General features: G+C 37.1%; 1 protein-coding gene and 1 long non-coding RNA gene across 2 annotated transcripts; one reads left to right on the forward strand and one right to left on the reverse strand.

The window, feature by feature from the left end:
- Window positions 1-140: 140 nt before the first annotated feature.
- Window positions 141-26,076, reverse strand: LOC148127761 (uncharacterized). The gene is made up of 6 exons (XR_015739731.1): window positions 25,952-26,076; window positions 24,647-24,925; window positions 23,762-23,856; window positions 22,305-22,393; window positions 21,362-21,439; window positions 141-1,990 (listed from the first exon to the last, which is right to left on the reverse strand). It is a non-coding gene; the product is annotated as an uncharacterized LOC148127761 (long non-coding RNA).
- LOC113455218 (gamma-aminobutyric acid receptor subunit rho-1-like) lies at window positions 4,665-27,856 on the forward strand. Its single transcript, XM_026726493.2, has 10 exons — window positions 4,665-5,293; window positions 12,244-12,297; window positions 14,700-14,806; window positions 16,848-16,915; window positions 17,894-18,117; window positions 21,373-21,455; window positions 22,342-22,482; window positions 24,728-24,880; window positions 25,933-26,129; window positions 26,513-27,856. The coding sequence occupies exons 1-10, from the start codon at window positions 5,175-5,177 to the stop codon at window positions 26,801-26,803; spliced, it is 1,437 nt and encodes a 478-aa protein (XP_026582278.2). The 5' UTR covers window positions 4,665-5,174; the 3' UTR covers window positions 26,804-27,856.

Below are 27,856 nucleotides of genomic sequence, written 5' to 3' on the forward strand. Positions count from 1 at the left end.
ACAGTGTAGCTGTGTGCTGTTTGTGTGTTATTCTTCACCACTCTCATTACGTCTCCCTGTGTGCGCTCATTCTCCTAATGGGGAATTACCTCAACACTTACCGCTCTAAAATGTAGTGTAAACAAACAGCCCAGACATTTCATAGCAAGGAGGGGGCTTTACTGTTTCAATTCAAAAATTGAATTGACTACAGGCTATTGTGTTGGGGACTATGTGCTAAAGCAGGGGTGTCAAACTCACATCACAGCAGCATCCCGTGATGTATTGGGACTTTTTTTTCCCTTCACTAAACCAGGAGTGGGAATGGCCAGCACATGACACATCTGGCTCACGGGCTGGGAGTTTGACAGCCCTGAGCTAAAAGAAAATATAAGAAAATAAGGAACAATATATCAGTTTGGGCTAGTGGTTAAGACAATAGATTAGATACCAGGAGACGGTGAGTTTTAGTCCCTTAGGCATGAAAGCTGGCTGGGTGATTCTGGGCCAGTCATTCTCTCAGCCCAACCCACCTCGGAGAGTTGTTGTGGGGAAAATAAGTGGTGAAAGGAGCATTAGGTATGTTCACTGCCTTGAGTTGTTTATAAAATAATAAAGGTAGAATAACTTTCTAAATTGCTGAATCAGAAACCTTTCTAAAAACTCAGGCTTGACAGCATTTGGCCAGGGATGACCACAGGGTATGGTTTAAAAAAGTCAAGATTCTACCACAGTGATACAATCAAACCTCTACCTATTTTTATAAAAATACATAACACAAGTAACTCTGGAATTTTGATCACATCATTATGGACATCATCTTAACTTTTATTTTACCATAGCCTGCAAACACCACTGATTTAGGCTGTACTTACCACATCACATAAATGTTTATTTAATGCTATGAATAGAAGTATACTTATTCATTTGAAGTATTGAGTTAACTGTACCATGGGTATTCAGTGTAATCACATCTACCTATGAGGTTCTTACAGAGATGATGAATAAGAGGAAGACAAAAAGAAAGTCTAGGATTACTTTGGACTTATGAAGAGCCAAAATGATGGAGGCACAGGAGAAAGTGAAGAGCATTTGAGAGGGTGCAGACGTGTCTTTCTGCTGCTTTTCCTGCTTAATTAAAAAGATGACAAATGAAACCCAAATGGTCTGAATAAGAGACTTAGGTGAGGGAAATGATGTGAACTAAATCTAGCCTTTCAGTTTGGAGGTCATTCCTTTACACAAAATAGACTTGAACATCATCCAGGGACATTAGCTCACTTTGGCCAGTGGCCAATCTGGAAGCACAGCATTTGAGTTGCCTGCACCTTGGCTGCACTCTAGTGTATCCCCTTTTTCTTTAGACAGCATTACATCCATTGGGGATTAACATAGACTTAATGTACACAACGAGCTATATCCTGCCTCTCTTTTACTTTATCTCTAGCTTAGGGAAGCCAAGGTCATGGACATTCTGGGCCTTTATTTTAGCTAGATATGTGAGGGCAATGAGAAGCTTTCTTTTGTTGTCTTTTAAATCCTTAAGGCATCCGAACTGTGCCAGGCTGGCAGACTGATTACATTGCAGTATTTTTCTTGTGGTCCCAAGAAGAAACCAGGGCATTCTCACCTGCTGATGAAGACATCCATGTTTGCACCAGCAATTTGCTTAGAGTGCTTTCTTATTTTGTTCTAGATGTTTTGTTTACTATCATTAGCTACTTCCTCAGTTTTGAGCTTTCATTTGACTTCTTCCATTTTAGAAAAAATATCACATGATATCAAAGGTCATATAAGGTATCATTTTAAAATATCTATAGCTGCATTTGTGCAAATAAAAACATTTCTACATACAGTAGGTCTAAGAAAAACAGACTAAATAGAGCAGAGCTGTCAAACTTTCAGCCCACAGGCTGGATGCGTTACGCACTGGCCATGCCCGGTTTAGTGAAGGGGAAAAAAATCATGATACGTCACGTGACAATGCCGTGATGATGCGAATTTGACACTCCTGAAATAGAGAATAGGAGAAAAGAGGTGTCATATGTATGAGAAACCTTATTTTTGAAATATAAAGAAGAACACTGAAAGTACTTGTAGACATTGAGTAGCTTTGTGTGTGTGTGTGTGTGGTGTGTGTGTTTGTGTTTCCTCAGAAAACTGGAATTTATGAGATTTGAAAGGACACAGAAGTTTCACAAGGGGTAGAAACAGTGTCAAAAGTTTAATGATGGTGTGATATGGATACTATATAAGAAGCGAGTAAATAAATATAATATTTTATTATGTTTTATTTAGTTGATTATTTTATTCCATTTTATTAATTTATAAATAATTCAAGGAAGCAAATATACCAAATAATCCTCCTAATTCCTTCACAACATCCCTGTGAGGTGGATTGAGTTGAGAGTGTGATTAGTCCAAAATCACCCAACTGACTTTCATGCCTAAAATAGGACTAGAACTCAGCATTTCCTTGTTGTGGAAATACCTTACAAGGCAGAAATGTAGCAGAAATATAATGATATAATCCACTCTAGTTCAATAGTAGCAGAGTTTTGTCAAGGAATTGCGTAGCAGCTGTCCAAATGAAGTTGGAGACACTGAAACAAACTTGTAGTGAGATTATATATATATATATATATATAAATATAAATACATACACACACACACACACACACACACACACATATACATAAGAGGTACTACAGACAAAATCAGTAAGATACTACACAGGCATCACATCAAGACTGCCTTCAAAACAGACAGAAAAATAGCAGCCATCCTAAGAAACCCCAAAGATAAAATTGACCTGGAAAACCAAGGCATATATGAAGTCCCCTGTGCATCATGCCCTGCCTCATACACTGGACAGACCAATAGAAGAATAAGTACCCGCCTGGATGAACACAAAAATGCAGTAAAAAAGCTGGAACACACTTCCTCACTAGTCCAACACATGGAAGCCACAGGTCATAGCATCGACTTCAATGGCACCAAAACCCTAGCCATTATAGAAAACCCCAGCCACAGCATTATCAGAGAAGCCATAGAGATTGAAAAAAGACCTGAAAGCATGAATAGAAGAGATGATTCCACCAGACTGTCAATTATTTGGAAGCCTGCACTCACAAACAAAAAAATCTCCACACCACAAGCCAGGCAAACACCTGGGCACAAACAGATCCCCCCTGATACCTCCAGCTCAAACACACCCCAACCAGGCACCTAGATGAAACCTAGCTTCCTAGTAAATGATAGCCGTCCATTTACTCGGAGCCAAGCTGCACTAAAAGCCTCCAATACAGGAACACAATGTTGCCAGCCAATCAAGACAAAAAAAGCCACAAAACAGACAGAAGATATTAGAAACACCAATCAAGCAAAACACAGCAAACTCCAAGACCAATAAACACAGACCAAGACTCCCAACCAATCAGGATAAAGAAAAAACTATTCTGGCACAGTAATAGGCTGCCCCGAATTTAAAACTGAAACAGCTGTGGGGGCCTGACTCACAGACAGACACAACCAGAAGCCTGATGATGGCAGATAAGATTCTGCCGAAACGTTGCTACAACTTTAAAAGCTCAATTACAATGACATGGGAAAATACCCGAACAAAGCTGAATGCCATATATGTGTGTGTGTGTGTGTGCCTATATATATATATACATATATATACATTTATATTCATAGCAGACAAGATAGTCAGGAATACAAGAACATCGCCAAGTCAATCAAACAGGATACAGCACACAGAAGAAAAAAAGGGGGGGGGAAACTTCCCCTTTACACCTACAGTAAGATAGTACATATAGATAGTAAGTACTATGCCACGATAGTAAGATGAAAGAGATGAGGAAAGTAAAAGCAGCTATAGAAAGACTCCAATTATCAAGCCATTTGGATTTTAGAGACCAAAATGGCTATTGAAAGGTCGATGAGTTATTTAAGAATGGAGTGTTAAGTCAATTGCTGTGTTTTATAATTCTAGCAACAGCTAATATCAGGACTGTCGTCAGACTGTAATATTAGTGGATAAATGCCCATGGTGCCATTCCCTGAAGCAGCTTATTAACAAACAGCAAGCCTCACTTGGCCATGCTGATTTCCTTCTTCTGTCACTGACTAACCACCAGCTTTGAATAAACAGCTCTGAGAAGTAACTTGACTCTTTCCCTGACTGGGCTCAAAAGAGCAGCAATGAAAAAGAAGGGGGCCCACACAGGGATGTGGCCCATTGGAAGTATCTTGCTCAACGCTCCCTCCCAAACCTGAATCCAAATAGCAAGGCATTTAAGTACTTCACTTGCATCTATCATCATTTTATCAATTGGCAAATGTTGGCATTATTCCTACTGTGATTACTATTGTTATTGAAGGACTTCAACCCCATGATTTATTCTAATTCATGGATTAATTTTCTACTGGACTATTTTGTGCAAATGAAAACAACAAGCTACTCCAACAGCTTACTAATATCCCCCTCTGGGAAGGGGATGGAATTCGGCCTTCATATAGCTTTACTGTTTTCATAGGATGTATTTGAACATGACTGCGGGCCTCTAGGCAGCTTTAGCACGTAACTAATTACAGGATCCCCAGAAACAAGTATCAAGTGCCACCAGAAAACAGAGCTGGGGGATCAAACATTTCTTACCACCTAGATGCCAAGTACAAGGATGAGGCACTGACCTAGGATAGAACTCAAAACGACTGTTTGTTAAAATTAGTGCTGGTATTTAAAGGCATCTCAACAGGTGCCTCTGTTGCCATTGGATCCTCCCTTGCTGGATAAAGAGCTCTGCCAAATCCTTTTGTACAATGCTGACTCTCCTGGGGGACACTTTTAAAAGCCTTTTCCTAAAATACCTTAAATGCTTCATTTAGAACAATTTTTAACATAACTCTTTTCAAGCAAAAGAATTCTTATCTGCAGATTCAGGAATTCTGCATGGTTTGAAAATCCCTGCCACTGACGTAGGAGGATTTATAGATTTAGTGCAAATTGCTTTCTCCACTGTCCAGATTAAACACTGTGGGATGCTGTTTTTTCCCCTCCTACCAGTAAACATCCTCCCAATAACTAAAAGACGGATCATATTTTAAAAAGATAAAACAAACCTTCATTTTGCTTTCTTCTTCTTCTTCTTTCATTTTGTGGAATAATTCTGGATGCAAGAACAACAGCTATGATGTTGACGATTTATAAAATGCAATCAAGCATCTTCTTGCTGTTTTGTGGATGGGTTTTATTTGGAGAATGCAAAGCTAATGGAAAAGAAATCCATGAAGTCTATAAAAAGGGCAGGTGAGTGAAACCCCAAAGATGAAAAGTGATGCAGTTTTCAAGACATCCAAACATCCATCTCTTGTTTGTACTAAAAATATTTCTTGTAAAAATATGTCCCTTTTTGATGTGATGAGTTTATAATCAACACACTAAATAAATATAAATCAGTTTAATTTCACATGCACATAATGGGGAAGGAAATCAGGAGAGATTATTTGATAGCAACCGATAAACCATTTAATTTGATACAATTAGAATAATTAGACTAAATGAGAAAGTAATGCACCTTCTTTTCTCTCAGTTTAATATTTTGGCTATATTTTTCAATCCATTCACACTTGCACCAAGTAAAAATGTCTCTTGCATCAAATATCCCTGATAGTTTCTTCCATACATTTTATTTTCTGTGTATAAATTCATTACAATTATTTAACATCTTCATTATCATAGAACATACTAAATTATTGCATAATTTTAATTTTAAAAAGCTTGAACAAATTACTTCTATATTCCTGATCTAGATATGTTTTTTCTACCAAGGGCATATAGTTTCTCCGAGTTTTTAATGTCAATATGGTGATGTTGAAGATCTTAGTAAAAACCAAGGGTTTCCTTTTTGCATGAGTTCAGTATGTCAAATTTGTACTTTTATACATTGATTCATAATATTATCACTTTTAACAAAAATAAGAAATATAGTAAATAAGGTTGGGCTTATTACAAGTCAAACTCTACTGAACTCCATATAGAATTTGTACCATCTTTATGTACTGTAAGGTGTCCATTATACTTGGAAATTATTTAACTAAAAAGACATTTACTGTGAATTTCCCAATGCAGTATTTTTCCTCCAAATGATTTAGGAAGATCAACATTTTCTTAGCACAAATAAATTAAGCATAGTAAATGTATAAGCATTGATTGGTTGAATTTTTAGATAAATTAAATTCAGGAAGTTTCAGAAAGATAACTCCCATTCTCCTTCCTGTCCTCCCAGCATTTTGCATCCAACACAGACTCCCTGAAGAATTCTAGTTAAAGGGAACAAGGAATAAGCTTCCTGCCATGTAAAATGGCACCAAGGGGAGGTTGTCGAAGTTCCTGATTATTTTATTTTCTTCAGTTAATTAAAAATAGGAATCAGTAGAGGATTTCCTTCTGAAATTTGAGGAATTTGAAGAAACATGGTTTTTTGAAGTAGAATTCAACATGAAATGTTATTTGAAAGAAATATACCCTCCAACTGACTTTGGAAACTATTCACATTGTCCTAAAACAGCCTCTTCCAACTTAGTATAATATAATCTCCAGGTGTATTATACTAAAATAAAAAAAGGTGTTGGTTGGGAATTCTGTGAAGTGTCATATGCCCTATCTTGGAGATGCCAGGTTGGGACACGTCTGCCTGGAGAGTACTGCCTGCCAAATCAAGTTCTTAAAAGCAAAATTAAACTGAAGAGGATGGTAAAGCAGCTGGCAAAATAAGTCCTTTGGCATCTTTATCACTTAATTTTTAAGCTGTTCATGAAAATGCTGATGGAAATAGCAAGGCCAATTTAAGGGGACTGCAATGTATGTAGCTGTAGGCTGAGGAGCAGCAGGTTGAAGTAAGTTATAGGCACCTGCAGATACACACATGCCTTCCTGTGTCCATCATTCTGTAGCTGAGATCAGAGTGTTTACCTGAGGCCAATGATGTTTTCAAGCAGACCACCCTATTTATTAGCTAATGCAGCTCCATATTAGGCAAGATATATATCAATCTAAGAAGGTTTTCAGGGAACCAAGTCTTGTTACAGAATAATACTGCTCTATGTTGGACAATGAGGTCATCCTCCTAAGATGGATTTCGTATAGTGTGGGGGACATGTAATGTATATTTTTCTTCGAGACACATATTCAATTTTTAGTTCAGATTCTGTGAATATTCCAGTTTAAACATTTCAGCATCTCAATTTGCAGGAATTCTTGTGTAATATTAATTTGGGTTTGGTGGGAGGGAAGAGTTCCAAAACTTGTGTTACATTGGGCCTCCAAATTTTTTAAACTAGCCCTGGCAATAGTGTAATAGATGCCTTCATTGTTAGCATTGTTTTATCACTGAGAATAAACATTTAATTCTATTTAAAATCGCATATCCAGCAAAAGTGAAGCTCCCAGGGGTGCAGAAATGCCAATAGTTTGATGCCTAAAAATCAGGGTCAGAAAGTAGCCATCAACTTCACCTCCAGAAGATTCATCTCTAAGAATGGACAAATCACCCCAGGATGTTTGGATTGGCCATTCTATTGAAACATACTGTTTGGGGACAGATGGCCTTGTTTTGTGCTCAGTTTATATTCTCATATGGGCTTTCATAGCATCACCCAATCAGTGATGCTGTATCAGTGTTTCTCAACTTTGGCAATTTAAAAACATCTGGACTTCCAAACTGGCAGAGGAACTCTGGGAGTTAAAAGTCCTCAGCTCTTAAAGTTGCCAAGGTTGAGAAACACTTCTGTAAATTATTAAGACAGAGAGGTTGCGATGGTTAGAGTATGGTCTAGTAATGTATAAATGGTATCTGGATTCAAGAAGCAGAGATTTTTTTTATATTTTAGCTCCCTAATCTTCTGAGTTCCTAAGCCTCCATTGGTCAATGCTTGTTCAGAATCATTGCGAGACTGCTTCCTTCCCAAGACTGGATCTCTGTCCATATGGCCAGTGACTCATTTCAGCTGTTGACACAAATACGTTTAAGCCAGGGGTGGATCCTTCAGCTATGCCTCTAAAGCTTTCTTCTGCACAGGACGCCTGAATGGCTGTTTGCCTCTTAGCATCATTTATGAAGGTTGCAGAGGGAGGCAAATTAAAAGGGAGAGAAAGGAATGGGGAAAGATGAAAGTAATTTAGAACATGGAGGCAAAGAGCCTTACCTGTCTCAACTAATCTTCTCTTTGTTAGTTATAATCTTACTTTCTTATTGGTGTAGAACATTCCTTCAACCTGCATTGTGCAAGCTGCATTTCAAAAGAGGATTCACATGCAACTGGACTTTATTGGAACTGCATACTGACACTGACTAGCTTATCTTTTGTCCTTAAGATCACTTTCATACTAAGATTTAATGAGATTTTGTGTCACTGTAAGGCAGAATATAAATGTACAGTATTTCTCATCCTCCTCATCTTCTGAAGTATGGATAAGCTTGCAAGTCCTGAATCCTCTCTTGAAAACAGCAAGCACATTAGAAAGCTTTCACTTAGTATTAATTTTCCCTTTTCAGGCAAAACTATGAGCTGGCTTTAGTGCAAACCATGATTAAACCATGGTTTAAGATTGGTTGGATATCACCCTCCCCCATGCTGTGAACCATACTTTCCAAACTGGATGAAACTGGAAACTATAGTTAATTGTAGGTTCCTTATTAAGCCAAGATCTTAGAGCAACATATAATTGACCTTCTGTGAGCTCTGAAGTTAAGAAAGATCAGCCTGATTAATACCTAGAATGGAGACCGCTAAGGTATTTCTGGATGATAGACTAGATTAGGAAAGTAGGGAAAAATCCAAGAAGCAAAGGCAAAACATTTTTATTTTGCTGCCCAGAGAAACCCATGAATGTATCAGTACTTTCATGTTTTATTTTCATTAGGGGGAAATTATTATCCCAGCAGGCACTTATAAATTACATAACATAAATTTTATCTTCAACTGGCATTTTAAAATACCTAAAAATGTGGGGTCCTTGGTGCTTTCTTGAATGGAGCTTGGATGTTTTCTTGCAAATGTTTCATTACCCAAAGTAGGTAACAGCATCAGTGCTAGCAAGGAGTGGGCTTTGCTCTCATTTTATATTCAAATAAGCTAATAGTAAACAGTCCAACAAAACAATTTCCAAGACCACTCCCAACAACACCAACAGGGCAAATCACTAGAAAATGAGATCAAACCCCACTCCCATTAGCACTGCTTATGTTATCTAGTTCGGGTAATAAAATGTCTGCAAGTAAACAAGCTGAGAAAGCAACAAGGGCCCCTCCTTTCAACCCTGAGCTACAAGTATTCTTTATGGGGTATAAACATGTATACCCCATGTAAGCAGATTCAGACATTTAGCATAACCAACATAATTTTTAGCCTTCATTTTCTAGCAGAGCTTCTCAAATTTCGAGTCAGAATCAGAGCTACTTTCGACTGGATGATTTTGTCATGGGAAAACTGCAAGTGAGCCTGTTATAAAAGTGAGTTAAGAGCTTGACACAAGCTGCTGAAATAATAACTTAGAGACTGAAGTTTGTTTCTTTCCTTGTTCCCTATGAGCAGGGTGACCAAGTTTGCTAAAGAGAGGAAACTGAGGGATGGGATGGGATACTGAGGGGTGAGTGGGAGAGGAAGAACAAAGTTTCCTGCTGCCATAAAGCACATACACTTCTTTCCTCTGCTGCCATGGGAACCCTACTATGACCCAGATTTAATCTATTTATATCTCTCTCATTTTATTATCTGTTTTCATCCTCCCCTTCACATCCAGCTGTCATTTCTACTAAACTACTATTGTCTAAGCCCTTTGGTTTTTATACAATGAGCTCAATAATCTATCATAAGCAACGGAAGAATGAATATCTATGATCTTTTCTTTCTTGCTGCCTTGTTATTCTCTTCCTCCCCCAAACATCCTTGGCATTTTGCATCTACCGATTATTTTCCTCTTGAAATGGTCCTCGCTATGGGACGTAGAGAGTGAAGTTTTTTAGGCCCTTACTCCTTGAGATCACCCTCCAAAACAAAAACAAGGAATCAAAATGAATGGGGCTGGCAGTAAAATAAAATATTATTTGCTGTTTTAAAACCAATGCAATGGATTTGATGTGATAAACCAAATATTGCTGACTTCATAATGAAAGGTGGGATATGCAATCCAGTGATGAGGAAGATTGGGGTTTGTATCTTCTTTCCATGATCAAGCAGAGGAGTATGAAAAGGGGATCGAGTTTTCACCAAATCCCTGCCTCTCTGCAACTGGCACTTTCTTCAGTCTTAAGATTCTCTCAGTTCCCCACATAGATTTTTAGAGGATCCAAGAAGTGGATCCTCAAAAGTCACCTCCATCTTCTACCAGCAAGTTGCTTCAAGGGAATAACAGAACGATATTGTCAGGGGAAAAACCTGATTATGAGCATAGTTGGTGCACTTAATAACAATTGAACAAACAGCATCAGGGGTGGGCTTCAAAAATTCAGGAAAGAGTTCCCTGCCTGACTGCTGGGTGGGTGTGGTCATAGTGGGCGTGGCCTAGGTGGCCTCCTGTACCACAGCGGAGGGGGGGGTGTTTTTGCCCTCCCCAGGCTCCGGAGGCTTTCCTTGAGCCTCAGGGAGGGTGAAAATGGCCTCTCCAGGCTCCGGAAGCTCTCTGGAAACCGGAAATGGGAGGCCCATTTTTTGCCTTCCCCGAGCTTCCATGTGTGCCCTGAACTTACCTGCATCCAAAATAGGCCGTGTGGGGACTCCTGGGAGGGGCAGGAGGGGTAGGCGGGGCCATCCAGGAGTGAGATTTGGAGGTTCTCCAAACTGCACTGAATCTTAGCTAGGGGCTCTCCTGAACCCCTGCAATCCCCCAGCAGCCCACCCCGGACAGGACACCTATTAAAAAATCTCACTTTAGAATTTGAAGCATAGCAAACTTAGAGCACTTATATTAATCACATTGCAATGAGACAAGCAGTCAAAATGGACGGCTTGAGGCCGATTATTAGTCAATAATAGTAATACCTCCATTATATCTTTATATTTATTATACTTCCATTATTCAACTTTGCCTTTTATACCTTAAAATCACAAATCATGTGACTTTTGAGATCTATCCACACTGTCCTAGCAACAGGGGCAGTTTTCCATTCCTTTAACCTCAATGTTACAACATGGTTATTTTTATATGTACTTTAAGCATACTTTTCCTCTTTTCCCATAGCCTCAGCCCCCCTCGTTTGAGCATATATGTAACTACAGTGTTCATGTCAGCTACCATTTCATCAGATGGACATTCTGATTACAAATTTTATTTTATACTTGCATCAGGCAATTAATGCCAATATCGAACCTATCTCAGGCCCCTCAAATTTTACTGTGCTAAAAGAGAGTCCCCATTATTTTCCCCTTACAATATGCTCTCAAGAATTCAGCATCAGTGTTAACTATCTCTCAAAGTGGCCTGCAAAACTGGTAATAAGTTTAATAGCTATAGTATCATGAAACTTAGAACATGACTTTTGTTGTGGGGAAGATGGGGGTAAGCAGTGTTATGCAGAGTATCATTGTTACTCTGCAAAATACACATTGAGTGGTGGGAAGGGTTCAGATGCTCACCTCTTAGTTTATGTGCTCTACTGTCTAAAAATATGTATGCTTTCTACTTTTTAGGTAATTGGTGAGCAACAACAGGAAAGATGTAGATCTAGATCAAGGCCATCCTGATGTAGGCTTTCAGGTCCATATAACAAGAGGAACAATCTGGTAGTAAATTACAAAGTCTTTCTAGAGTTCCTCAGAGTCACCAGATTGTGTTTTGTTTGTCAATGTCATGATATTGACATAGCATTTGCAAATTATGAATTATGGTTGAGTACAGGGGTTCATAAATGGACTCAATTATCCTTTCCCTAATCTTGAATAATGTCATTTTCATTAGAAAAAAATCAAGATTTGGTTGTTTTGCACAAGCATCTCAGCAGCGGCAGTCCCAAACTGGAACCTTGATTCAGAAACAAGATATTACAAAAGCTCCTTTATACCTAGGATATGCCCAAATAACCACCTTGGGGAATTACCTCCAGCTTATGAGGCTCCTGCTTGGGCTTAGATTACACTGGGATTGATTCATAAACTCTGCTTTGTCTCTTGACTTGACATGTTGATAAAGTTTAAAGAATATGTTCAGTTTTATGGAAGTTTCTAAAAATTGTGTTGCTGTTGTTCTTTTTGGTTTTATAGCCAGCCACAAAGACAGAGAAGAGAAACACACGGAGCAGCACACAAGCAAGGCAGGTATGCAACTAAATTTGAAGTAATAAATGTGAAAATTGAAATTCGTATAGTTTATTTTCTTTCTTATCCCCATATATAAAAGAAAAATTAGTAGAATGGTTTCGCTACTTTAAATTCTGGATTTGACAGTTTGGAGAGAACGAGAGGTTTTTTTTAGGTTGCAATACTACATGTATTATTTTATTAATTTCAAAACTTGCTAAATTATATTCCTGCAGCATCTGATGGGAGAGTTCCATTTCATTCTTCCTCTAAAACCTAGTCTGCCATTCTCAAACAAGATATTTACCAGGTCTGTGTCCTTCCATATGTTGTTCTCCGACTCACATTAGTTGTTAAGATCTGGAGGTTCCAGTTTTCTAACCCCTTCATGGGATCATCTATTTTTCTTATTAGAATAAAAATTAAAAATATGGATTGATTTCACAACTGTGCTAATTAAGAAGATGGAGAACTAACATATTGGGAAGCTTCTAGGCCAAGGACTGTAAAACTATGCAAGGAAACTCTTGTTTCTTCTTCTTTTGTTGTGTTGTATTCAACATATAGTGGTCTAGAATATGAATATTATATAGACAGAAGTTCTAATAAATGAGTAGAGCTCAGTGGATGGACTCACACCTCATTTCAAGCCATTCTCTAAAAATGAACAGTTATCTGGGTAGAACAACTGCCAATCACTTGGTTGGCCTTACAAATAATATGTAGTATAACACAAACTAAATTCTGGAAGGCCTTTCTTCTTATTTTGATGGGGGATATTTACATGTAGCAAAGCAATCTGAACCTATTGCAATCTCCCTATTTAGATATTTTTCAGGCTGGGGAATAGGGGAACTTCAGTTATTTTGAATTACAGCTCCCAACAATTCTTTCCATGAAGACTGTAGCAGAAGGGAGTTGCAACTCAGGAATTCCTGGGCAGTAACAGTCTTTTTTTAAGGACTAATTTACACATGTATGTACTTTCTTTAATTGCTTCACATTACAGGTCTACTTAGAAGGCAATAGAATGTATGGATTATTGGGTTCGAAGCAGCAAGGGATAGAATTACTTCTGCTAGGCCTTATCTTCAATCTCCTACACTTTTAGCAGAATTAGATGCATCAGTCTAGAATCCAACCTGCTCGTCCACTAACAGAACTGCTTCTGCAGTCAGACTGAGAAAGGAACAATGTAGAGAACCCCCTAGAAGATATTTTGTAAGGATGAGGGAGAGGTTTCCAAGAGAAGGAAACAACCACTTTCTTTATCTAGGGAGATTCTCATTCATCCAGATCATGGTTGTCCCAAAGGTGCTTTTTCAAGAGGCAACTGGATTCTCTTGTTTTTCTTTGAAGACATTTTGCTTCTCATCTAAGAAGCTTCTTCAGCTCTGACCGGATGATCGAATATAAACCCTTCCATTCCCCACTATCCAGTCAGAGGTGAAAAAGTTTTTTGGATGAGAAACAAAACGTGTTCAAAGAAAAACAAGAAAGTCCAGTTGCCTCTTGAAAAAAAGCACCTTTGGGACAACTACTTTCTTATTTAAGTATGCAGCCTGTTCTTCTACGGAGTACCCCTGTGCATTGCCAAAAAAGAACAAAATAGGAGCAGAGATTTGAACAAGATTTACATATGGTGTTTCAAAGGTAGAGCTGCAACATGGTAAATAATTACTATGGTTTAAATAGCATTCCATGTCTCCATCTCAAATATGATTGTAACCAGAGTACCTGTTCAGGTACTTCAGATGACACTATGGCTGAGCAATTTCAAAGCAATTGTTATCTTCTAAGTCAGGGCTGTCAAAGTCGGGGCCCGTAGGCCAGATATGTCATACACTGGCCATGCCCACGCCCAGTTTAGCAAAGTGAGGAAAAGTTGTGATACGTACATGATGCTGGTGTTCAAAGTACTTGGAGTGCCCCCAGATATTTGGCTTTTGTAGTACTTGCTATTCTACTCTCAGCTCTGTTGAGTTCATAAAGCATTCAAATCTCTTTTTTTTTTGGACTGCAGCTAGATTTTATATTATGCATAGTTCTTTAATAGTTCCCCTTAATCCAATTGTTGCAAAATTACCTTAGAATTTCTTTACAAATGCCACTGTAATGTTATTTGTTCCTGTCTCTCCAGTGCTATTGTTTGGTATATCATTTACCATGTTATCACTTACCCACATGTGGCTCCTACATATTCAGGAATTATCTGATACACCTAGTCTTTTCAGTGAACTCAGGGACTATATCATAGAATCTGGAGAAAATCCTCATTTTTTGAATATTTATGGATATTGTTCATCAGTATAAATATAAAAAAATGTATTTCTATCCCTCTGATATGTCCTGATTCATTGGGAGCTCAACTCCCATACTTAGAAATAATTGGTTCTTTTTGTTGTCTCCCTGGCATGTAGCCCTATACTTAAACGAAGTCCCGATATCACCAAATCACCATTGATAAAGTCAGAACAACTTCTCAAAATAGATGACCATGACTTCAGCATGCGGCCAGGCTTTGGAGGTATGATACAGGAGGGTCTCCTGATATTACATTTTTTCCTCCATTGCTTCTTGAAAAAAACATTGCATTGATCTCGCACAAAAATGAATAGGAAGAATCACTCTATTCTGTGAAATGTACAGTAAATGTTTGCTTAAATATGGGACAGTTTTTTTTCCTGATGCAGTTTTTCAGATTGTAGGTATTTTTCCAATCAATTTTGGAAGAGATTGTTGAAACTTGAATGCATCCTTTTCCAACCTGGTGTTCTTGATATAAGTTTAAATTACAGCTTTTAAGGGTGCAATGATTACTATTAGTTGCAGGGCAGACAGAAATGTGGTATTAGTTGTTTTGCTCACTGCATCCTGGTACTGAGAAATTTAGTGATTGAATTTCTGCCTGTTGTTAAGCTGCAAAAACTGGGTACTATTAATATGAAGGTGGTATGGCAGGGATTTTGGGAAAATGTTTAACATCTACCTGAAGGCATTGGGTGAGGCCATTTCCCAGCATGGAGCTAAACATGATTAGTACAGTACTAATAATCCTCAGGTTAGGACCATTCATTCGGTGACTTTATGACAGCACTGAATGAGAGGAACTTATGACCAGTGCTTAGAGTTCTGATCATTGAAATGTTCTATGCAGGGTGGGCTTCAAAACTTTTAGCAACTGGTTTTCTGCCCGGTTCCTGGGTGGGCATGGCCATGGTGGGCGTGGCCTACTTGGCCTCCTGCGCCATGGGGGGACAGGGGACATTTTCGCCCTCCCTGGACTCCGGAGGCTTTCCTTGAGGCTCCAGGAGGGTGAAAATGGCCTCCCTGGGTTCTGGAGGCCCTCTGGAGGCTGGAAACGCACTCATTTTTGGCCTTCCAGAACCTCCAGGAGGCCCGTTTTTCACCTTCCCCAAGCCTCCACACAGGCCCTGTACTTACTTGGGATCCAAAATGGGTCCTGGGAGGGGAGGCACAGGGTGGGCGGGGCCAACCAGTGGTGGGATTTGCCAGTTCACTGAACCTGCCATAAAATTTGTTACCGATTAGCTACCAGTTCTCCTGAACTGTAGCAAACCGGTAACAGTCCACCCTGGTTCCGAGGTCATGTATTCATGATCCAGGTGCTTGGTGCCCAGCTAATGATTACATCACAGTGAGCTGTCATGATTGCAATTTCTACATTTCTTGCTGGTCCTCACAAACAAAATCAATGGGGAAGCGAGCAGTAAGTTTGAAGTTTTGGTCACATAAGGTCTTCATTTAAGGACACGTGTAGTCCTCACTGAATAACAGCAACTGGGACTACTAGACCTGCCATCAACAAGCAACATGTTCATGTGACACTGTTATTTATGACATTGCTTATCAACCACAATTGCAGTCCTAATTGCTATTATTGAATGTTGATGATATTAAATTGTACTGAGGATATGCATACACTCCATAGCCAGACTTCTCAGGGAAAAAAGCTGCAATAGTGTGGGTGATTTACAGGGACATCTTGTGATTGTTTTTCCTTGCCAGCTTCCCCACTGACTTTATGAAATCAGCAGGAAAGATCACAAATGGCCATTACCTGACTACAAAATACTGCAATACCATCATAAGTGTGTTCCAGTTGCCAAGTATCTAGATTGTGATCTGTGGGGTGCTAGGAGACTGTGAGTTCTAGCCTCACATTAGACATGAAAGCCAGCTGGATCATTTTGGGCCAGTCACTCTCTTTCAGCCCAACCTATCCCACAGGGCTATAGTGGAGAAAATAGGAAGAGGAATAAAAGTATTATTTATTTCTAAAGTAAAAATGGTGGGATAAAATCTAATAAATAAAAGAATTTCAGATGATCCCTGAACAAATGGTAGTTAATTAAAAACTACCTGTCATGTGATGTCTATTTTTGATATTATTGTTTTTGGTTCCTAATGATGTTTTCCACCAAGAATCCCAAACTCTGTGTGGGAGACCTTAAAAATTCCGTATTTTTTTTAAAAAAGGCACTGCTTTTTCTCTTTTTGAATATCTATCCTAATGGTTGACATAAATATCCTCTATGTGTATCCAGGCCCTTCAATTCCTGTTGGAGTTGATGTACAAGTTGAAAGTCTGGACAGCATTTCAGAGGTTGACATGGTAAGTATCCATTTTATGATTCAAAATGCAAATGGATAATTGGACTAGGATTCATTTAGTTGTTCATGAATACACCTGGGATTCCCTGGACTCTTAAGTAATTTATTGAGATCAGCATTGTCTGGAGTTCTCAAGGAGTTATGCATATGTATTCATACATTCATAAGTATTTACATAAATCATAAATTTATCCCAGTCCCATAAATGCTCATGAAATTCAATATAAAGTTAGCAATATTGGGCCCAGAAGTATGCAACTAGACGCTCCAGGACCATCCTAAAGCTTTATGCAATCCCTATCCATCCTAAAGATTCATGCAATTGTAATTATTAATAGCAAAAAAGAGATTAATTGTTATAAACATGGATGGATAATAATTGTATCAACAATATTTAATGTTCAATAAATATAAATAAAATGGAATTCAATTTAGGTTTTGTTTGAACCTAATGCTTTTTGAAATGCCATTCAAATGCCACTCATAAATCTTGGCTCAGAAATACCTGAACATAATAGAAAACATTCACAAGCATTATAATCCTTTGAGCACATTTATAAACATGGGAACTCCCACCAGAGCCTCCTAGAAGAACATCGGAGCTGCTAAGTATCACTTAGGAGTAGTACTTCTGCTTCCATGCAGGGGATGCATTTATTGTAGGATTAATGTAATATAATGCAGATGTTGACATTTGCATTATCAAAGTGGCTTTTGTTTGAGTTGTACTCATTTAATGGTTTTTATGTTTTTTTAAAGTTACAAATAATTACCATTCCATCAACTATTTTAAGAGAATTTTTCTCGTTTTTAAGGCAGATGAGAATTTTTAAATCTTTTTTTCTGTTTACTCCATTAAGTGCTTAAAGACTTAGTTTTTTTTGTATTTTTAGTATTTGTGATTAAATAATATTTATCGGAAAAAAGGAAGGATTGGCAGTGACAATGTCTCTTTTCCATTCTTTAAAATTTTAATTAGGATTTCACCATGACGCTTTATCTGAGACATTACTGGAAAGATGAAAGATTGTCATTTCCAAGTACCAATAACCAAAGTATGACCTTTGATGGCAGGCTTGTGAAAAAGATCTGGGTGCCTGACATGTTCTTTGTCCATTCAAAGCGTTCCTTTATCCATGACACAACGACAGATAATGTTATGCTTCGAGTACAGCCAGATGGGCAAGTACTTTACAGCTTGAGGTAAGATTTAATCATAATAATAATTGGTCAAAGAAGCAGAAGAAACAGTAGATCATATACTCAGCTCATGCAAGAAGGTCACACAAATTGATTATAAACAATGACATAATAGCAGTTGCCAAAATGATTCAGTGGAACATCTGTTAAAATTATCATCTGCCAATAAAGAAAACTGATGGGAACATGCAGTTGAAAAAGTAAAAAATGAGCGAGTTAAAATAATGTGGGATTTGTGATAAAGTCTTGACACATAACATACCAGATTTAACTATGGTTGAAAAGAAGAATATGTAGATAATTGACGCTGTGTTACCAGGGGATAACAGAATAGAAGTCAAAGAACTGAGAAGATCATAAACTATCAAGATCTGAAAAGTGAAGCTCAAAGTTTCTGGCATAAACCCGCAGTGGTGGTCTCAATATGATTATCGCCACACTGGATGCCATTCCAAAATATCTTGGATGTCATTTAGAAAATATGCTCATTGACAAAATTTCCAGCCATGAGTTACAAAAGGCCACACTGCATATACTGCATTGCTGATACATTACAACATCCTAGATTCTTGGGAAGAACTCAAGGACCAACATCAAACTATAGAAATAGCAAGTGTGATTTCACATTCTTCTGTATATAATCATAATTTAAACTTGCATGCTAACTACTTTCAGTGGCTGTTGGTAGCTTACAACAATCAAAGAAATTATAATTAAATTAATTTATTAAAATTATCCATCAATTTGTTGTTGTTACAAATTTAAAAATATTGATAAAATGGGATTTTGAAGATTATATGCTGAAGGGAGTCAGAAGGAATGAAAGATTATAATTAAAAGAGCAGAACACTTACATGTGATTTGCTAACACAGCATGGAGCAAAATGCCTTAACATTTGACATACTGAAAGGTATTATTTGTGAACAATGGACTCAGAAGTTTGTGGAGATCCTCAGTCATCCAGGTCATTGTTATCCCAAAGGTGATTTTTCAGGAGCTATGCTGGCTGAGGAATTCTGGGAGTTGAAGTCCACAAGTCTTAAACTTGCCAAGTTTGGAGACCTCTGCTCTAAAAGGATGCAGATTACCAGCTGTCTGCAAGGAATATAAATCCTTCCACTCCCCATTATCCTGTCAGAGCTGAAGAAGCTTCTTGGATGAGATACGAAACATCTTCAAAAGAAAAACACCCAGAAAGTCCAGTTGCCTTCTGAAAAAGCATCTTTGGAATGGACTCAGAAGTTAATTTTAAGAATACCTGCCATCATAGATAAGAGTATGTGTAAATAATGTTATGGAAGAGGAACAATTTCTACTGGACAAGACTGAAATTTGAATTGAATTTTAAAATGACAGGCTACAAGAATGATCTAGAAAAGGATGATATACTAGCTATGCGAATGAAACCGGGTGATGTTTTAATACTTAAAAAGGACAAACAAATAACAAACCAGAAGAGTTACTTGGATAATTTTCCTTTAATGGATTTGCAAAGCAAATCTGTTGAAGTGTTGGAAGACTTTGTAAAAAGGAACAAAGGAAAAAAGGAAATTAAATCAAGTTATGGGACATTATTTGAAGGAACTAAGAATCAAGATTGTATAAAGGGAAGGAATATAAATGTGGTTTATTTGATCGTAGTTAAAATTGATATTGTTATTTCTGGTAATTATTAATGAATTTTTGCTGACCAGGACTGGGATGACAAGGTTTTAAGGATTTGTTTATAGGTAATAGATGAAATACTGGATGAAGAGTGTTATAGCTTAAGGGAAGATGATAAATTGTTAAATTATTTATATTTGTTGTGATGAAGGGGAAATTCTTTAAGTATTTGTTTTCTCTTTATATTCTTTCCCCCCTATTTTTATATTTTTCTTTTTTTCTGCACTCCATCTTTTCTTTTTATTCTTTGAATTATTTGTAGTTTCCATTAGTTTTTATATATATAATATAACTAGCTCTATCCCTGTGCTTCACAACAAAACTATGTGATCGTGCTTAGTTTGTGGGGAGAAAAATAAGGGGAAAAATTGTGCTTCTGGATGTGCTTCTTCTACCAGCATCCATCAGCTAGTGTCCTATCAGTGTGTGAGTTGAGGGTTGTTTGGAAACTGAAACATAGAAACTGAATGTCAACACAGTATTTGCTGTGTGAACAAGGAGACAGCACGGAGCCTGGGCATGGTTTAGCTCAACTGTTCTGTACTAAAGCTGGTTGGTGCTGTGAAACTAAAACTGAAACTCCTCTCCTCTGCTTGTGTTTTGCATTTAGAACAGATTTCTTTTCAGGTGTGGAGGGGGAGCATCAAAGCATGTTAATAATAATATACAAAATACTAATGCTCTGATGGTCATTTCGAAAAATCCTTTCTTAGTGAGCACCTAGAAGCCAAGAGGAACATGTGTGCCAAATTTCAAGTTTGTAGGCTTTATGGTTGTGGAGATTTTGTGATGATGTGTGAGTGGTATTTCACTTTTATATATATAGATTATAGTTCTTAATAAAATTATTTTTTTTAGAAAAAGAAAGTGCTATAGATGAGATTGCCTGACGGCATACGGTGAGGCAGAGCTCTAGATCCCTTAGGCCAATCAAGTGATGTTGTGCATGTTTTTTTCTCAAGACTGGCTGGCTGTGGTTTTCAAAGGCCCATGTTTTTCCATTCTTGGTTATGAATGATGTTGCAGTATTATGAACAGAATTGGTATGCAGTCCGAATATCCTCATGGACTCATGACTCTTTTTTAAAGACTAATTAGCAGTTGTGGCTGGGAAGGCTTTTGCATTCTCACTTTGTGAGCCAGTTGCTTTTCCTGTATTGGAAGCATTTTTCATGGTCACTCCTACCTTAGACACCTCTGAAGCAGATTACTACAGTGTGCTTTAAATGGGGCTGCCTTCGAAGACCATCTGGAAACTGCATCTGGTCCAAAATGTGGTGCCACTATGCATACCTCAACACATCCATGTTATACCTCTGCCCTGCATGCTACATATCTTGACTCAGGAGCAGGTTCCATGACTTAATTTGAGTATATTAAATATTTATACTGCCACTGTTGATATTGCAGTTCTGGGTGTATATCTTACTGAAAGTAATGGAAATTACTATAACCAAGCATGAACAGAATGGCATTTATTATTTATTATGTAAAAATTATTTAAAATGGAATGTGGATCTAACCTGCATTATTCCTCTTTTCTTCTCCCATTTCTCATTTTAACACATTAAATATACTTACTGTGTTCTTAGGGTCACTGTAACAGCAATGTGTAACATGGATTTCAGTCGTTTTCCCCTTGACACACAGACATGTTCCCTGGAAATTGAAAGCTGTAAGTAAACAAGTACTTAAAACCACATATTGATTCCTTAAAACTGATTTCGAAGTAGGTTTGCATGTTATTTTCTCAAGTGTTCTAATACCGTAACTGATGCTTGCAGATTCAGTCTTCTTCTTCTTAATCCCTAAGGATCTGTGTCTAGACTGAGTTAGATATTTCACATAAAACCAACCAACTGTTGTAGCTGTCCAATGGTAGCTGTCCAATTTCAGTGGTAGCTGTGCAATTTCACATTTAGGAAATGTTTCCAGCTTTTTGTTATGCTCCTGTCAATAATATTGAAGGAGTAAAACTTGCCCCTCATCATTAATATTAAGTGTTGATTGGACTACAATTGCATTGGGAAGAACTGCTAGCGTGTTCATAACAAGAAGAAGTAATTAAGATGTATATAAAATAGACTGAGAGTTGAAATATAAGACATTATTCTATAGCAGGGGTATCAAACTTGATTTCATTGAGGGCCTCATCAGGACTATGTTTGACCTCGGGGAGGAGCGTGGAGTGGGCGTGGCCAGATTGTGCGTGACCAGCATGACGTCACTCATGTTGGAGGGCACTTGTGGTGGCCCGAGCTCTCTGCCAATGAAAGCGGGCTTCCGAGTTCCATTTTTGGCTACAATGGCCTCCTGCAACCCTCTGCCAGAAAAAACGGAACTCGGGAGGGTTTCACTAGCAGAGGCACCGCAGGATGGCCCTTCACTGTTTCCAGGATGGCCCTGCATGCCAGATCTAAGCACCCCACAGGCTGGACCCGGCCCCTGGGCCTTGAGTTTGACACCCCTGCTCTATGGGTACCAGGCTGCTAAGGACTAGACTAAGCTCTGTGCTGTATATTACCTGGATTCATTGCCATAAATATTTCCTTCCTCTGTAGATGCTTATACTGAAGATGATCTCATGCTGTACTGGAAGAATGGGAACGAATCCTTGAAAACAGATGATAGAATATCATTATCTCAGTTCCTTATACAAGAGTTTCACACCACCACCAAACTTGCTTTTTATAGTAGCACAGGTAAGTTTGCTTGGATCACAAGTTTTATTTCAGAATAAGTCAATAAATCGAATAGGTCAACTAAGGTTTCTTGGAGTGATATACATAGAGGAATTTTGGGAGTCAGTCTTATTTTATACCTAACCCGAACCCTCATTATAGGACATCTAACAACATTATCTTGAAAATCCATATTAACCTTAACTTTGTCATACCATAAATAGCTATACCACCCAAATTTCAAACCATGTCCTTCTAACTCCAGTAACCTCCTATTCCTCAACCACCCAATCTTTCATCCATACCAAACAACAAACAGCAAAATACAATTTCAGATCAGGTAATCCCAGATCTCCAACCTTTCTTTAGTATCTTGCAAGGTTTTATATTTTATTCTTGTTTTTTGCCTTGCTATACAAATTTAGATATATGTTTTTGCTATGGTTTGAAAGATATATTAATCATCCAAGTATTGTCTTGGAAAAACACTCATCTTAAACATGAAATTCTGCTCAATAATGACAATTGTCAACTATCCCACTTCAATAAGCCTTTCTTCCATACCTTAACATTATTGTTCCTTAAATAAGTGTGGTTAAATCACCATTCACAATAACATATGCCTTCTGTAATGTATATATTGATTTGATTCCCTGAATAAAATTCTCTCCAAAGTCCATGCTTCCCAAAACTTTAAACATAAATGTCCAATTCAAATTGTCAAAAGCTTTCTCTGTATCTGCAACAATCAGGGCCACTTGCTTCTCATTCTGTTGTAGAAAGTGCCTTATTATATTCAATACATTTCTCATGTGATTTCTTAATTGAAATCGATGTCTTTTGGATAGAAACCCACATTGATCATTATGAATGAAATCCTGTAAAAAATTAGTTTATCAGTCAATATAATTGCAAATATGTAATAACCATTATTCAGCAACTACATCAGTCTATAATTCTTGGCTGAAGTGAGCCATTGTCCTTCCATTGGCAATATTGGCTCTTTCTGGGATTCTGGCATAGCAGATATTTGCAAAATGAAATTCATCACATTTTTAAGAGCTGTAAAAGTTGATTCTCAAAGCATTTATTATATGAGTTCACAACCCATCCAGACCGATGCTTTCCCATTTTTAATCTTTTTTATAGCTTTTGATACTTCAAAGCTTGTTCATAATTTGCTACTGAGGTTGTGAAAGTTTTGGTAGACTGTTTTTTCAAGTACTCATCAATCTTTTCCAGAGAAACTTCCTGTTTCTTATACAAATGTAAATAGAAGTCATGGATAATGAATACTCACATTATCTGTTAGTACAATCTTGCCTTTCTGGATCTTTAATATTATTTTCTTTTCTCTCTTTCTCAATTCATATGCCAACCATTTCCCTGGTTTATCTGCAAATTCAAACTTTTTCTATGTCATATAGTTTAGTTTGGTCTCTATTTCTCTTATAATTAGTTAAGATAATTATGGAAGTAAGAGTTTAATTTGATATAAAATAACAGTATATGTTGGTGCTTTCTGTAAACCTTCCTGTTTTTTAAAGTTCTTTTTTTTCTAGGGATTTCTTTGTTTAGCTCACAATTATGTTGAATGAAATAATCTCATTACAGTTTTGCTGGTATCTAAGACAGTCATTAAATCCAAATTATAATTAAAAAAATAAAACAATTTTTTACAGGCTTATACAATTCTTTTTTTTTTTGTAATAGTACTTCATTTAATCTCCATCTAAAAGTTGTAAATTTTTCTCTTGAGTATTAAGATCACTGGATTATAATCAAAAAAACTTATAGGAAAGATATCTACCTTAACTATCTAATTAGCCAACTTTTTGAAACCCATATGATATCAATTATTGAAAAAGTTCTAGGCTTTTTTGAAAAGAAAGTATATTATCCAGAGTTGCCATTCTTTTATTTCCAAGAATCTACATTTGCCAAATTGTCCATCAGGCCAAAAAATGATTTTTGTAACATTATCTTACAGGCTTTACCAAGAAAGAAAATTTAAGGTATATAATCCAAGAAGAATATGTAATTTAAATATTCATAAATATAAGATTTCCTTGGCAAGATTAATGTTGCATTCAAGAATGGCTTTATAATTGCCCATCAATGCTTAAAAGTGGTGTGCTGAAAAATGTATGCATATTTCAAAGCATAGTACTATGAAAATAAATACTGTAAGAGTTCCATGTTGTTTATATGGTTGTTGTCATTGGTATTCTTCACTGTGATCAGATTCCGCCTCTTCCTCTTGCAGGTTGGTATAACCGTCTCTTCATCAACTTCACATTACGACGACATATCTTCTTCTTCTTGCTTCAGACCTATTTCCCTGCCACTCTGATGGTCATGTTGTCTTGGGTTTCTTTTTGGATAGACCGCCGTGCTGTGCCTGCAAGAGTTCCCTTAGGTATATGATGGAATCCATCTCTGCTTTGTTTAGAACAGCTGCAACCTACGACAGTGTGTGTTGACAATTAGTTGTAATACACGTGGTCCTCGACTTATGAGCATAATTGAGCCCAAAATTTCTGTTGTTAAGACTCTTGCTCCAGGTTACAACCTTCCTTGCCATAGTTAAGTGAATTGCTGCAGTTGATAAGCTAACAACTCACTTGTTAAGTGAACATGGCTTCCCCATTGACTTTGCCTTTCAGAAGGTTGTAAAAGGTGATCATATGACCTTGGGAAACATCAATGGTCATAAATATGAACCAGTTGCCAAGGATCTGAATTTTAATCACCTGACCATGAGTATGCTGCATAGGTCATAAATGTGAAAAATGGTCATAACATTTTTCAGGGTTGTTGTAACTTTGAACTCTCACTAAATGAACTGTTGTATCTTGAGGACTACTTGTATTTTTACCGCCTCTCTTCTTCCCCATAGGAAGCCTTAGCTAGCTTATGGATAAAAAGCAGGTGGGAGCTGATAATAAATAGGTAGGTAGGTAGGTAGGTAGGTGGATGGTTGGATAGATATATAGATAAAGATAATCAAAGGGATTAAAGCTATGCCATTTGTATTTAAAGGGGATGATAAATTAGTTGTTTATTTGAAAACAATACTAAGTCCAATGAGTTTTATCAGAGTTAAATTTGCTTTAGACTGCAAATGTGAAATCCCATCCAACAATTATTTTGTGAAAAATAGGTCTTCCTGTTTTCAACAATCTTACTTCCTCCACCAAAGTGTGTCTAGAATGGCAATCCTAGTCCGGTTCTGTACCTCAAAAGCAGAATTAACTATCCTCAAGGCATCTTCTGTACCTCAAAAGCAGAATTAACTATCCTGAGCAATACTGGGTAGGATGTATACAAATAGGCTTTAAGTTTCCACTAAAAAGACAGAAAGATGAATAAAGATGCCAGACCATCAATATAAATAAGACTGCCCTTTGGTGAAATAAATGCATTATTTAAAAATGAGTATCTTCAAATGGAAAATTGTAATGTCCTTAGGTATCACGACGGTACTGACCATGTCTACCATCATCACTGGTGTCAATGCCTCCATGCCTCGAGTTTCCTACATCAAAGCTGTGGACATTTACCTCTGGGTCAGTTTTGTATTTGTCTTCCTCTCAGTATTAGAGTATGCTGCAGTGAACTACCTGACCACGGTGCAAGAGAGAAAAGAACGGAAGCAATGTGAGAAGGTAAATGTGTTAACAACTGAGACATTAATTTGGGTCCTTGTTGCTCTCTGAGCTTGGTTGTTTCCTTGCAGACATTTCATTACCCAACTAGATAATATCATCTGTGTTAGAAGGGAGTGGAGTTCTAGCACAGATGATATATTCTAGTCAGGTAATAAAACATCTGCAAAAAAACAACAAAGCTTAGAGAGCAAAATTCAACCCTAAACTTCAAATATTCTGTTACTTTGGTGAGATGTTAATATAGATGCATAACATGTTTTTTAACTAATCTAAATATTTAAATTTAAGACAAACTCATATATAATTATGACAGGAACTGACCTTAACCAATGGATGTAGTTATGTTGATTTGAATGTCATTCCTTCTCTTTATTCCACAGCTTTCTTGTGCTTCCGCAATCCCACAGCCAAAGCAAATGACAGGGATGGAAGGCAGCTACAGTGATGGAGAAGTAAATGAATTAGGGCAATATGTGTCTGAAAATGGAGGCAAAGAAGATAGAATGATGGTCCAGTTGGGTCTTGGATCAGAAGGAAATTCAAATAGGAGGAAAATCCAGAGGTATAGCAGCATGAGAATCGACACTCATGCGATCGACAAGTATTCCAGAATAATATTTCCAGGATCATACATTTTATTTAATTTGATATACTGGTCCATTTTTTCATAGTTATTTATTTTCTTTAGCTATTTTTTATGTTTTTGAAACATCATGCATGAATTATCAAGTAAATTTGAAAGTGAAAACTGAATTTCTTCGTTCTTCCTGATGAAGTTTGGTACTCTAATATGAATATCACTTAAATTGCTCTCCTGTTCATTTTCTTCTGGTTTCAATGGGAAATAGAAAAGAGAAGAGAAAAGCCTACCTTTTGCAAAGGGGATTCTTTGAACAGTTTGCATTTTAAAAGACATGTACTAAATTATTACTAAAGGACAAAAGAAGGCAAGAAGATATTTTAAAATTCTCATCTGAAACTTCTAATTATGGCATTTTTATTTCAGCTACAGAAATGGGTTATATTTTAAATTTTTGTTTTCATTTGTAAATATATTATGTGCCATTAAGTCACTACTGATTCTTAACAACCATATAGATTCCAGGATGATCTATCTGGTCCATCAGATCTTCAAACAATGTACCCATTGCCAGTTTGAGTCTATTCAGTTTGCTGCTGGTTGTCCTCTTTTTCTCTATCTTCCTACATTTCCCAAAATTATTCTCCTCAAAATGTCAGCTTGGCAATTTTTGTTTTGAATAAGAACTTTGCATTGAATTGTTCTATGATCAGTTTGTTTTTTGGCTATTCACAGTATTCTCAGAAGTTGTCTCCAACACCAAAGTTCAAAAGCATCGATATTATTTTTAAAAAATTGTAAATTAAAAAAAAACTCTTTGTAGATAAAGTACAAATGTAGATACTCTGCAGCTACTCTGCAAGATTTAATAATCTTAAAAGAAGTGTAAATGTTAACCTTGTATTTATTTTGCTTAGAATTTTCTGCCTGAGTAAAGAAAATATTTTTTGATATTTTGATACAGTAATTTGAAGAAAGCAGAATACCTAAAAGTATTATGACATGTTAGAAAAACATTTTATGAAAGCCATTTAAGGAATTATTAATACTGCTGGTGCCTAAATTGAATGGGTTTTTTTTTTTGTTTAAATCAACAATTCTGACATTTTAAAGGAGACACAGATATATATTAAAAAATGGCATC

The sequence above is a fragment of the Pseudonaja textilis genome, chromosome 1 (genome assembly GCF_049901715.1).
Source record: "Pseudonaja textilis isolate UNSWEBS1 chromosome 1, rPseTex1.2, whole genome shotgun sequence".
NCBI lineage: Eukaryota > Metazoa > Chordata > Lepidosauria > Squamata > Elapidae > Pseudonaja > Pseudonaja textilis.

Bases quoted from the DNA above. Each gene is read 5' to 3' on its own strand.
- LOC113455218 (XM_026726493.2), top strand. From the start codon at position 5,175: ATGATGTTGACGATTTATAAAATGCAATCAAGCATCTTCTTGCTGTTT. The intron at 14,807-16,847 runs GTATGATACAGG...ATGTGTATCCAG, and splicing joins CATGCGGCCAGGCTTTGGAG to GCCCTTCAATTCCTGTTGGA. The intron at 22,483-24,727 runs GTAAGTTTGCTT...TTCCTCTTGCAG, and splicing joins TGCTTTTTATAGTAGCACAG to GTTGGTATAACCGTCTCTTC.